The sequence below is a fragment of the Pomacea canaliculata genome, linkage group LG6 (assembly GCF_003073045.1).
Source record: "Pomacea canaliculata isolate SZHN2017 linkage group LG6, ASM307304v1, whole genome shotgun sequence".
NCBI classification, from domain to species: Eukaryota; Metazoa; Mollusca; class Gastropoda; order Architaenioglossa; family Ampullariidae; genus Pomacea; species Pomacea canaliculata.
Window position 1 is genome coordinate 20,540,259 of NC_037595.1, and position 14,017 is coordinate 20,554,275.

At 39.5% G+C, this 14,017-nt stretch overlaps 1 protein-coding gene across 1 annotated transcript; it reads right to left on the bottom strand.

Moving 5' to 3' along the window:
• Window positions 1–3,663: 3,663 nt before the first annotated feature.
• On the bottom strand, window positions 3,664–13,199 carry LOC112566936 (mucin-5AC-like). Its single transcript, XM_025243364.1, has 5 exons — window positions 12,960–13,199; window positions 11,353–12,355; window positions 5,541–6,005; window positions 5,084–5,224; window positions 3,664–4,557 (listed from the first exon to the last, which is right to left on the bottom strand). Exons 1-5 carry the CDS (start codon window positions 13,197–13,199, stop codon window positions 4,295–4,297), a joined length of 2,112 nt encoding a protein of 703 aa, XP_025099149.1. The 3' UTR covers window positions 3,664–4,294.
• Window positions 13,200–14,017: the final 818 nt, after the last annotated feature.

Genomic DNA, 14,017 nt, shown 5'->3' on the forward strand with positions numbered 1-14,017 from the left:
TTCCCTGTTCTACCACCATTTCTAATTAATGTTATTATCATTAACACAGTCTACAACTACCAGGCAGTTTTTTGTTATTTACTGTTATCTGGCATGGTAATATTTCTCATCTATTCATATGTTGAAAAAGGAGGATTTATTTCAAAACATACTCCCATTTGCACATGATATAAAAAATGCATATGACATTTGAAAAAAATTTCTGTTACAGTTCTAAGCCGTTTGTATTGTCATCAGAATCTTACAAGGAAAAGTAAATAATATAATAAAAACCTCAGTAGTAATATATATTTAACAGAATCTTACTTGCAGAAAAAAGTCAAAAATGTTCCTTTAATCCTAGCATTTGATTACAGCATTAAACATTTCTTGTTTCCTGAGCTTTGCTTTTCCTCGATTCACTCTTTAAACTTTCTTTTTTTAAATAGTCTGATATGGAAATGAACCAGTTCGAAGAACTACAGACTGCAGGAACTATATTAATTTATCTATTATTTGTATTTCTATCAACTTCTGCTCCACACAGTAGATGTAAACTATATCCGATTGATCAAATTGATCTGGGAATCCCCTTTAACATTATTAGAAAGAGGGTGTACGGGCTTGGGGAATGCTACATTTCTCCCTCAGAGCTGGCATACCCCGACATTATAAAACATCGCCCTCACGCTCTCCATTCACAGCACGCGCCGCGCGGCAGCGACAGTTACGGGGGCGCCTTCTACCACCACAACGATTTCACGTCACAATGTGCTGCAGCGAAGATTACACACACAAGATCAAATGGAGCTCTCAAGTAATGCGAATGGAAGCACTTACAGATGAAGCTCTACGGAGAGAAATGGCCGAAATAGACTGTGACGGCTGCCAGTCAGTCGCTGGAAAACGGTAGCCCTTGTCACTCGCCAAGGTGTTGCGTCTGCATTGCTTAATGCCGCAAGTTGCCTCCCTTCCGCTGTCGGTAAAAGTCGGAGGAGTCCGTACATTTCCGCGCGTCACCGCCGCACAAAGCGTTGCAGATGTCGCCAGAAGATGATGAAGTGATGATTAGGGCCTGGGAAATGTGTTACTCAACAGGCCTTCTAAAAGGGAAATAATCTTCTTACACAAATAATATATTTCCTAAATGCAGAGACAATAGTTTAATTAGACCAGCTTTTATAGCGTTTCCAGGTGTCGCAAGAAACAAGGAGAGGGATCGAGAGGGATCAGGGTGCGGCCGCCCCTCTAACTGATACCTGAGAAGTGAGAAGGCAAGAATGTCAACGTTCGTTCACTATCAGCATGAAATCCCAAACAACACCACCCCACAAAGCATCTTTCCTACGCAACTGTGTACGTAGTCGTTTCTGATGCTTCTCGGTAAAATGACATGTAGCTTTCTTATGAGGATATATACGTACTGCCAACAGCTAGATGATCGGGATGGAAGTTTTTGACATCTTTTTTTTTTTCATTACTCAGATGAAGTATTATTTGATGTGAGTGACGTGAAATAGTCATAATGAGTATGATACTGATATTAAGGGGCTCGATAAATAAAAACATTGTCGGAGTGATCTCGTTCTCTTTAAAACACACGCGTATGCACGCGTGCGCGCAAAACACACAGGTTTTCTTAACTGTACCTTATGGCACACAGAAATACAGTACGATTGCTTGTATTTCTTTTAAACACGTTCATACATTCTGTATATATTTGTATATACGTATTTATGAATTTCATACAGCCATTATATACCTATATACACCATCGCACATTTGAACTAACTACACAATGAAGAACTGAGAGATCAGAGGAAATAACGCTTGATTATAGAAAGATACTTCTTACATGACAAAGGTTAAAATGTAGACAGGACTCAAAAGAAAGTATGAAAGTGAGACAAACTGACAACAGTGCCACAGACAGAAAGAGCGACCACAGACACTGACCCCTGCCAGCAGCCGATGTCCAGTCGCGTGCAGACCGTCATCTTTCGTCATGGCTGTGCAAGCTGACTATGTGAATGCATGTGCAGTGCATGATTACAGCTTTGTCTCCTAGTGCCACGCCAAGTGAAAGCAGCTTCCTCTTGTTGTTTAGCGGCTGATAACGTTAGCGACATTCTTAAACCGGATTGTGTTTTAGCTGATTTCCTGATAACTACATGGATTCCACTCTTGACTTCTAAATTGGCTTCCTTGTTGAGGACAGTATGTTTGAAAACAAAAAGAATTTGCATGCACGTGTATTGTCTGTACATATCCTAATGAATCGTGTTGTGATGTAATTCTTACTTAAAAGGCAGTAGAACACCCAGGCTGAGAAATCGAGGCCTTGATTCTATCCAATACACTGAAGACTGAAGATCGAGATGTTCTGGGTTCAGATCTCGTCTCGGGTCTACTTTCTTTCTCAGTCTGTGGTCCCTGCTTAAGTAAAGTTTAAAATGAACCGTGTTCAGTCAAAGCTTGGTTCTTAATTAAAAGCTTTTCATCCACAAACTGATTTCCTGTTGATTGGTGATATATGTTCTACTTCTCAATATGTCCAAACCTATAGCTGACCTATGGAAGACGACTGCTCCTACATCAATGAATAATGTTGGCTTTGTTTCTTCGCGCTTTTCTGAGAAAGGACAAGAAATAACAGAGAAAAAGCGTATGTACTTATGTCCTTCTAACACACGAGCAAGTATATATGATATTCCAGACCCCTGTAGATGGCGTTTCATGATCGAATGACTGTACAGCTGTCACATGCGAAAATTAGATGATGTGTGTATACGACTTACACACATATATAATATAAAGTATTGGCAGATTACATGTCAATAAAACGTTTATCAAATTAGCTGTCAGCAGATTGCGCAAGGAACTGTTCAATCAGCATTTAAAAGGTCAGACAAATGAAGAACGGTATAAGTTTCATGCAGTGGCATGCATTACACCTCTCTTAACTCTCCATCTCTCACCAACTTTGCTTTATCGAAGACATGCTAGAAATGAGCTGTGGTTAAAATGATGAAATGGAGGAGGTTTCAGAGTGCAGAAGTTGACTGAGATAATCGTTCCAGTGTTCTGTGTCTATCTCTGGAAAAAGGGGCGAGAACGTTGGGACTGGAGCTAAATTTCCAGTCACACACAGACAACAATGCATGTACGCACGCACTCTTAGCGTCTATGGTCAAAGGTAACAACCTACCTGTCCTTCACCGTCGATGCTTTCTAGTCGCAGTTACATCCCTTTAATTGGAGAGCCTCTAACATTTTCCCCTCGTTATTTTTTCTTTTGTTCCAATGTTCTGTGTCTATCTCTGGAAAAAGTGGGGAGAATGTTGGGACTGGAGCTAAATTTCCAGTCACACACAGACAACAATGCATGTACGCACGCACGCTTAGCGTTTACGGTCAAAGGTACACAACCTACCTTGTACTTCACCGTCGATGCTTTCTAGTCGCAGTTACATCCCTTTAATTGGAGAGCCTCTAACATTTTCCACTCGTTATTTTTCTCTTTACGCGAAGACTCCAAGGGCACTCGTGTGTGTGCTTATGCCAGAAACTCTGATGACAACTCAAGAAGGAACCCTAGACGCAAGCATACGTGCATACAGAAAACAAGCGCACAATAGTTTGCTTTTCAGATTTAGTTCAAAACCGCAGTATATCTTGATTTTTGGAACATGCCAGTAATGTTGACAATTTTGTTACCATTTTTAAAATCTTAGATTCCGAGAAGCACAAATAACGAGTGAAAACTAAATGTAGAACTGAGCAACCAAAGCGTGTTAAATGAAGAAGGAAATTATTATACTACAACTGTTTGTGCCACATATTATATACTATCATAATTATATTTCTAAATTTCTAGTCTGTGTGTCGCTGACTGGCTTTCGCTTTTTTTAAAACTTAAACTTTGTATTTAGTTTAACTTAAAAAAAAGAAATTATGTACATTTATGGTATTAAAAGATAAAATGTTGGTATTATAAAATACTACAGTATGTATACTATAGATTTAAGATATAGATTTAAGAGCTTCGACACATTTTCCATGTGTTTGGATGGCCTTCGCTTGTCGTCTGCGGTTTTCATGAGCCCACCCCTTCACCACCACCACCCGCCAATTTCCCGTTTGATGCTGATCCACCACATTTCAAAACTACGATGGGAAAAGTCTTGATGTGGAAAAGATAAGTGTACATGGGGACTTCGGAGCACTTCGAACATTCGCCCCTTCAGCACTGAACCCAGTTATTTCCGTATTTCAGTATTTTTGACATCATGATCGTTCCTGTATCGTGTTGCACTCATGCGCAGGTCCTGATGTAGAGACTGCAGTTAGTGGATGGTTGAAGACTGGACCAGGTCACGGTTGTCGATGTGAGGATGAAAAAAAAACACTCTTTAATTGTTTTACAGTAATTGAAGAAACGGCAGCGGACGTTAGAGTAACACGCGTCTTTACAAACATCGAGAGAATCAGCCGGAGACATCGATGGTATTAGTGGAAAGATGATGACGTGGTTAGGATAGTCCAGCGTACCGTTCAGAACATCCTTGTCCAAGCAAGCTGACAACAAAGAGACGGAGAGAGATAACGATGCGACTTCGTAACATAAAAGAGTGAACTTGCTAGGCCGAAGAGAGAATAATACTGTGACATCGTCTATTAGCATGAATCTCGAACAATGTGAAGTGAACAGTTTATGTCAAAACAGAAACTTTTTAAAACTTTTCATTCTGAAAGATGTTGGGCGTGGTGGGTGGGAACTTTCTCTAGTGTGACACCTGACATGCAGAAAAGTTCTGTGAAGGACAATGGGATTTTTTATTTTTTTTTGGTTTGTTTTGTGAATAGCGACCTTTTGGAGGCACAAAGACTCCTTTCTTCAACGAATACATTAAACAGCGCAGTCTTACCTAATAACCTTTTGTTCTGCATTTTACATCCACACACACCAATGTCATCATCAGCAAACCAATGTTTTAATAAAGAAGAATATGAACTAGGGTTTCTTACAATGTGTGTGTGTAAGTAGGTGTGTGCGTGTTTCCTTTTATCATTTCAACATGGATCTAGAACGGATTATACTTACTACTAACACAGGTGTTTCCTCCAGTGGAGTAATAGAAGCCAGGCTTACATACACAGAAGTTGTTGACACACAGTGTGTTGAGATCATACTGACCGTGGCACCAGGAGTCGTTGGTACATGTCTTGTACAGCCATTCTCCAGCTGTTTAACAAGCAAATCATCATAAATAGAATACATAGCTTCTTGATGCATTGGGGAACCAGGCAGTCTTCTAGACAACAACCACTGCAAGGAACAGAGATTGAGAAAATGTATAACTTAGGAGAGGAAAGTATTATCATTCTGCTGATTCTTCATTTTAAGCTTTACATTTGATGAACTGACCAATGAAAATTGTTTTTAATGTGTGTCATCATCGTCGTTGTCGTCGTCGTCGTCGTTGTTGTTGTTGTTGTTGTTGTTGCTTAGTTACTCATCGAAGATAAATGACGCATGCACAATGGCACTATCGACTCACTTGGACTACTAGCAGTAGCTGTGAGACTGGTGATGCTGGTGCTACTTGACACAGACGCAGTTGTTGGCGATGTGCTGGCTGTTTGAGTTGTTGATGGAGTCAGGGATGTGAGGGTGTTTATCGTGGTAGGCGCAGCGTATGCAGGTGACCTTTGGCCACCCTGCGTGCTCTCATCAACCTTTCTATCTTCATTGCTTGGGGTGATCTCATCACTTATTCTGACCTGGCTGCTTTGTGTGGTGATATCGCTTTGTCCTGCATGATTGTTTTCAGTGCTTTCAACACTTTGTCCGGTCTGGCTGCGTTGTGTGCTCGTATCTCCTTGTCCGGTCTGGCTGGCTTGTGAGTCACCATCACCTGGTTCCACTCTCTGTACAAACTCATACAGTCTGGCGTGTGGCCCTGGGATACTGTCGGTCAGTCCTTCCTGGATGCTAGCGGAGTGACAGCGACACAACCTTTGACCTTTTCAACAACAACAGTATACGCACACATACAACACATACGCACACACGTACACACAAATAGTTTAACACACAAAAACATGCGCAAACACACACACACAAAAACACATTATACACTGATACACACACAAACGGAAACACACATAGACGAGTAACCCACAAACATATTTATGCGCTCTCACCCGCTCTCGGACACATGCACAAACACAGAGATAGTCAACAAATATGCTTGTCATGCACCAACTAGACAACACCTAAAAAGAACATGTGGTCATTATTATGTAACATAATTCAGGAACTGCAAGTAAAAGTAATTAGCCAGAGCTAAATCTTTATTTCAGTCTAAACAAAACATGTGAGTGTGTTCTAGTTTGTTTGTACGTCTGTGAGAATAATAACCAAAAATGTTCTATGTGTGTGTGAGAGAGAGAGTAAAAAAAAAATGCATATGGGGGTGCGCACACGCACGAGCACATGTGCATATAAAGATGTTTTATATGTGTGTATATAAATTAATGCACACACGTGTTTATGTACGGAGTTATACACACGTCATACATGCTTGCCTCGATCTGACAAATGTTTTTTCGGAGACAACATGATCTTACCTCTAGAGACTGTATCCCGGGTGACAGTAAACGCGACAGATCTGTGGTCACGGAGACAGGTGGCGGCACAGGTAGTCAGCGACCTGCAAGAAGTCGCCAGCAACACGTCCAGCGACGAGACGACGTCCACCACAACCGCCTTCATCCTCGCAACGTCGCTGTGCATCCCACAGTGAGATACCAGAGGTTGAGAACAAAGCAGCAGTAACACCAAGACCCTCCACTCCATTCTTGTCTTTCTGTGGAGAAAAAAGACCTCTTACTTCAGCGACACTTCGTCCACTTTTAAAACACACTTTTGATCCAGATAATTAATTTACTTATAGTTACCTATAGCTATTTGTATATATTCTTCTTTATAGTCATAGCTCATAGAAGTCTCCTGAAAACAATTTATTGAATTTTCAGTACAATTCTTATATCTACTACATTGTACTTGATTATACCACAATTAAAATATATAGTTTTCGAACATAGATGTTACATAGATATTTCCCACCTCATTTGGTAATTATCACCCACAAGGCAGAGAATGTTCTCACACTCTTGGTGTCACTCCCATCATTAACCGCTTTAACACCTTATGGGAATACACAGGACTTTTCATTTGTTCCCATGACAACAGGGCGGTACAAGCACAAACTTTTCTCGGCGGAAGTATGGCGATAAGAGCTAAGTGCGAAAACGGTTAAGTAGTTCGAGGTAAGAGTGGGTGGTGGAAAGATTATGTTACATTCAACATCTCGAGTGTGAGCATCATTGGTCTCTCCCTAAGTGATGTAGTAAACAGTCCCTTTCTTCTTCTTGTTTGTTTTGCAGAAGATGCTGGAAACACACAATGCTGTTCTTGCAGGGGTTTCAGCCTTTGTTCGATAGAAGAGACGACGAGATAAGAGGAGAGCTAAAGAAAAAAATGAGCAATGGAGAGAAAAGAAGAAAAGGAAATAGAAAGAGAGGGGACAGGATAGAGAGAGGAGAGAAAAAAAGAGAAATGACATAATAGGGGAAGAAAGGAATGAGAGAGAGAGAGAATACTGAGTGGAACAAACAACACAAAGAGTAGAAAAAGTGAGAGGAAGAGAGAAAATAGAAAGAGGTATAAGAAACTGAAAGAGAGAGAGGAAGGGGAGACAAATTACGGAAGAACGGTCAAAAGCGAAATTTGAAAAATCATTTTGTTTTAAGGCTTTAAACAGTAAATATTTTACTAGAATGAATAAATAACTGGTTTTACAAGTTTTCTGTATAGATGTTGATGGGTAGGGTGGATTAGAGAAACATAGTTTTGAATTAAAACCGAATTTTAAAAAAACAGAGGTGCACTACTTAAATATCTTAGTATTTAAAATAAATAATAAGACAGTAAAACACGAATATGAAAAGGATAGCAAAAAAGAAAGAGGTCATGTATTCCGATCAATCACGTTTTATTCAACTTTGACCTGACCACATTTCTTACATTTCACCTCTTTCTCTCTCCATATTTTTCTGGCTTCGACCATCGTCTTCTTTAAGCTTCATGTCAAAGTCGACTTGTTGACACTGGCTTCTCGAAATATCGAGTGCTTTTGCTGAAAAAATGTGGTTTTCAGTCCCGTGTGTGATGGCTGCTCGACCGCCAACTGAAGGAAGCAGATTGTCGGCCTTTTAACTCTGTTTGTCTAGTTTCGCGTTCATGTCTTCCTAACAATCTGCTGTAGGGTTTCTAAAGGTGGTGTATTGTAACCCTAATGTTTACACGAAGTGAATGCGATGTTCTGCAAAGTTTATCCGGAAGACACTAAGCTAGTCAAATAAAGGGACAAAGCGCTCTTTAAAAGCTTCTTGTTTTCTGAGTTTTTATTTTGAAGACTTGCCATTCATTTTATTCTTGTGTGATATTATCGTCTTCTACTTCTTTCCCTTCTAAGTAGTATGTATTACAGATACAGGAGTTTTTTAATGTGTAGGGAGATTAATTTAATTCTCTGTAAGAGTAACCGATCAGAAGCACTTCAAAATAAAAAATCTCAGTTCCTTCGCTGTTGTCTTTCTTGTTATCTATTTAGAATGAAATACGAGACATAAGCCTTTAGGTAAAATGGTTTTAAAAAAACTTTTTGAAATTATATACCTATTTCTTTTACTATTGAATCTTTTTTCTGTGATCGGTCATATTGGTGAAGGTCTCTCAGATAGAATAGATTCCGAGGAAGACAAATTTCAAATGCTCAAATAAGACCACTGAATTTGTGTAATGCAAAGTTCCTGGCATGGACCCAGGCATCTTTTGTCTTTCACCTTTAAATCAATTTTGATTTCTATGTTTTCTTTATCTTGTAACATTAAGCATTTTATCTCTAAATTATTCTTTATATTTTTCACATTTTCTTAAAGAATGAAGGTTGTGAAGAATGAAGCCACAAATATGTCAGAACTCGGTTCCTTTATACTTGGCGGTGTACAGGTAAACCTGCCGAGAAGCAAGGGCCTGTGCTGACAGTATGTGTATATTTACTCTCGTCTCTACAGTACTGCTTGTCTTGCAAACGGCTTCTGAAAATCACAATTGTTAGAAACATCGGAAAATTGATCTGCCGTTAAAAAAACACTTCTGGCCCATATCAAATGTCTACAATAAAGAAAAACAGACGCGGGATTGAAAGGACACACACCACACATCAAACACACACACACACACACACTAAGACACGGATACACAGATATCGAGACTTCTTTTTATTGGGAAAACGGACCGATTTGTTTCGAAGCGTGGGTGAATGGGATTCGGGGAAATGGTGAGAAGCATTCAAAATTTCTACATTAAAAACACATAATATTTGAAAAAATAACCAATACCTTCCTATTAGTGTAGTAATGGTTGTATATATTAGTACATAAAGTCAAGAGTTAAATATATCATAAGCAGAACAGTCCAACATCCCATTCCCCTCTTCTTTAATCGTTCACTTACATTTTACATTATTTTTGTATCTACATCTGGGACAAATCAACTCTGTAACAGTCGATGAACGTTGATTGGCAATATAACATTCCAAACGCAAACTTAATTGAAATAAAATACTTTTATTAACACTTTCAGCACTATAATATACTTTATTAGGGCACTATAATATACTATATTAGGATATGTTTCGCATTGCAAAAAGTTGAAGTTCAATTCATTCTCTCTCTCTCTCTCTCTCTTTCGCGTAAAAGACAAGAAAAATAGTTTCTTAGTTTCTCACTAATATTTTGTCTTGAAACAAACATGTTCAAATCCATTAACCAGAAAGTTCTTTGGCAGTAAAAGACTAAGTATTTTCACAACTTTCCAGTATCAGTGGAGGGCATCAAAATAATGTTGTAATAGTTTGCACGTGTTTTCCCTGGAGTCATCACTATCTGTCCCTTAGTAACCAAAATGAAAGAAGCTGATCGGGTTTGCGAAGTGCTGACCTGATATTCCTTCGACTTGATGAGCTGTAGACCAGACCTGGAGTTGCTGTAGAGAGGACTTCTCGTTCTAGCACCTGCTACAAAATGTTCTTGCTGCAGGGTGCACACAGTGATGTGAACGTGGTGAGGAAAAACAAATGGTACATATACAATTTTATCGTCGGTCGAGGAATACACCAGATGATAGATGCTGCTGAAGAGTTACCAAGTCCTCCAGCTGCTCAGATGACATTCCTTACTATTGAAACAAGTGCAGCTTTTCTCGAGGCGCAAGCTCCTTCTTCTGAAATGTTAAACAACATAAACAACAATTTTCTAAAAGGCTCAAAGAAAAGAACTGACCCCATATCAAAAAACACAAAAATTTAAATGACCATAAAACACTAAATATTTTAAGGAATGGTAGAAGAGTAAGTGAGCAAAATTGTACAAAGGTCGTCAACATGAAGAAACCAGTTATTCACGTTTGTACTTCCAGTTGTACGATTCTACAATAAAAGGTGCATATACACTTTATTGGAAAGTCCTGATTGTTTGTGGATTTTATTACAACCGTTCATCTGCCTCTTTATCGGGAGTAATGGTCAATGATAGAAGTGTCCAGATACTGTCATCAAAACCTCAACGCGCTTCAGATACACACATACACTTCAAGCTGTGACAACAGGCAATGAAAGTCAGAAAGAAAATTCTACGGGTACCCATGTCCATATGATTACATCTCCAATGAATTCATAAGCGTACTTTTTGTTTCGTACTGTAGTACTTACACGGGCAATATTGTATGGATATTAGACAGCAGAATGACAGGCAGGAAAACCCTGATCCTCCAGCTGCAAGTATGTAATGATAAACTTTACTCGATACACATAAATCGTTTACATCATTATTATTCAACTACAAAGGCACCATAATTTTCTATGGGGCCTAAGCAAGGGTGATTTACTCTGTTTAGTCATCTCGAAGGACTAACAACGTCCTCAATCTCATTTTGGTCATGTTCTCAACTTTTAGTCAGGCCGCACGGACCGAAACACACAGAAAATATATCACAATTATAATAAATATTTCCTCAAGTGATGAATTAGGGTTAGAAACAACTGTCCTTAGACGTCTGTCTCTGTGTCAGAGGTCACCGGTTGCCTGCATTTTAACTTGGCTTACTTACTTCATGAAATACAGCAGAAACTATTTAATATGAAACAATAAGGAAAAAATGACAAAGAATCAGATAAGTAAAGACTATGTGTGAATTCGCTAACAAGAATGTTTCTTTATAAAGATGTGGGTAATTTTACTTACTCCATGTCAACGCAGGCGTTGTCAGTTTAGTCGTAGTAGTAGTTGTTGTTGTTGTTGAAGAAGTCAGGTCGTTGCGTAAGGTCGTTGTTGTAGTTGTGGGTATGGTTGATGTGGTCGTGGGTGTTGATGTGGTTGTGGAGGATGTGGGTGTGGTTGTTACTGGTGTAGACCTGTTGTTAATACCCGCTTGTGCTGTAGGTATCTCTAACGACGTAGATGCTGGCGTGGAAGTCGTCGTGACAGGTGGATTGATAACTCCGGCAGGTGTTCTAGATGTATCTACTGGCATGGTTGTTCCAGGGTAGCTGGTTACTTCAGGTGAGTAGTTAACAATCACAGGTGTTGTTGTTATTGTGGCTGTAGGCGATATGACTGTGGTTGTAGACGATCTTTTCTCTACAGAGCTTCTTATTGCTAAAGTCGATGTAGTCATCTGTCCAATCAAGCTTGTATATTCTCCTGAAAATATCTTCGTGTCTGGAGAGTCGGTTGCTACAGGTATGTTGTTGATGTTAACAAATATATCATTTGTAGATGTAACTGAATTGGTCTCCTGTGAGGTGTCTGATCTTACGGGTGTATCGTTAATTGTAACAAGTACTGTATCTAAAGCAGATGTGGTCACGTTTACAGGTGAGCTGCTGACAGAAGCGGGTGGATCTCTTACAGGTACAGATTCACCTGACTCCTGTGAAGTGGTGGTTGTCACAGGTGTGTGATCGCTTTTATCAAGTGTGTCAGTTATCACTGACGATGGCAAGGTCGTTGATAATGTGGTTGATGTTGCAAGGGTGCTGACCACCAGAGGTGTCGTTTCTATGTCGGCTGTCGCTGGTGTTTCAGGACTGTCATCGGATGTTGCAGTTGTTGTTATAGTTGTGTTGTTGGTTGTACTACATGTTGTGTGTGTTGGTTTAGAAGTGTTTGTTGCTGGGGTTGTTATTGATAAAGATGTATTGTCAAATATGTCAGGAGTGGTATTTATTTTTGCAGGTAAGGTTGTCTGTGGTAAAAACATTGTTGTTAAAATTGTGTTATGAATTGGAACAGTTTCCAGTCTCCGCCGAAACTGATACAGTCTGGTATTGGTGTGTAGCACATCACTTCTGGACATGGATGAGTGAGTAGAGTAGCAGCGACAATGTGTGTGTCCTAGATCACACACACACACAAACATAAACTTAAACATAAACAGGATCTCATCAACGAACACAAATGTATATAAATAGCCCACAAAAAATTTTTTTTCGTTTAGAGGACCAATAATCATTGAAAGAATTTATGTCAACATCATTTTGATAAATGCAAGCAACACTCATATTTTACTTCCAATCATCAGCCCTGTCTTCTGTGACCCTCACTCTATCGATAAATAAATGAAACTGAATAAAATCGAGTAAATAATCGACAGCCCAACCACCGAGGGGAGAAAAACATTAAATTGCATTCTTATGTCAAGGTATGTTATCGTCACGCTTTACTGAAGTCTCCAAACCTTCTTGTGCACGTCTTTCATATGGCGTGAACTCTGTATTTTCATTGCTCTGAAGCTGAGCAAATAAAAACAAAAATAAAACAGCGACAAAATTTGATCAATGAAAATGTACTTTACCCATGGATGTCGTCCTCGATGACACCGTGAAAGTCGCAGTGTTGTGGTCAGTCATGCATGTGACGGCACAAGCGGTCAGCGACTTGCAGTCTGTTGTCCACAACAAGTCCCCTGGTAAGATGATGCCTGACTCATCAGCTGCAACATCTCCCACGTCAGTTCGCACCTCACCTGTAGCTAGACACACCTGGCTGGATGAAGCCAGCAGCAGCAGCAACACAGTTCCCCGCCACATCTTAGCTGATAAGCTCCGTCTCCCGAACACGCCTGTCAGGTGGGAACTATACGTGTTCGCTCCTTTTATTCGTTTATTTATATTTCTGTGAACTGTGGAACTATGAATTTTGCTTCTCCGGGTGTATTGAAGTTAAACGATCATCAAACGATTTTTTCAATATTGTGTCACATCATGTCTGTATGATGACACTGCACCTTTCAACAATCCTGTTTTCAAAAGTATCCATTCTCTTATTTAATGTGACGGTTTGATTTTTAAAAGATCTTCTAATGTACAAGAATTTGAGATTAATGAGAAGAATTCTATCCTTGTAAAGCTACTTCCGTTCTTTCTCAAATGACCAACTAAATGATTCTCTTTATCAAAGTGTAAAATATCCAAGCGTCAGATCAAAAGCTTTTTTAAGATTTTCCGTTGCCCTGCGCCTTTCAGTTGCTGAGCCAGTCTAACAGGAATGACGATGCCTCAAGCATGACCATCCATTAAAAAGCCTAAAGTTTGTCTGATATCCGTAAAACTATTTAAGGGAAAGGTAAACTTTAAAATTTCACAAGTTTGCACGATTGACATATACTTGAGGATCGTGCTTTGCTATTTAAGAGAAAAGTTTACACCATTTCCTGGCGGCGTCCGTTGGAATCAAACGCAGTCATCCCACAATCCTTTGCCCCACTGCATCATGGTCAATTTTTTTTTTTTTTTTTTTTGCGTTACTCTCCCAATCTCCAGAGACCATCGTGAGCCTCTGTGTGCGTGTGTGTGCAGCCTTTTTTATAGCCCATCAGTGATTTTCGCCTCCTTATCTCAAATATTTG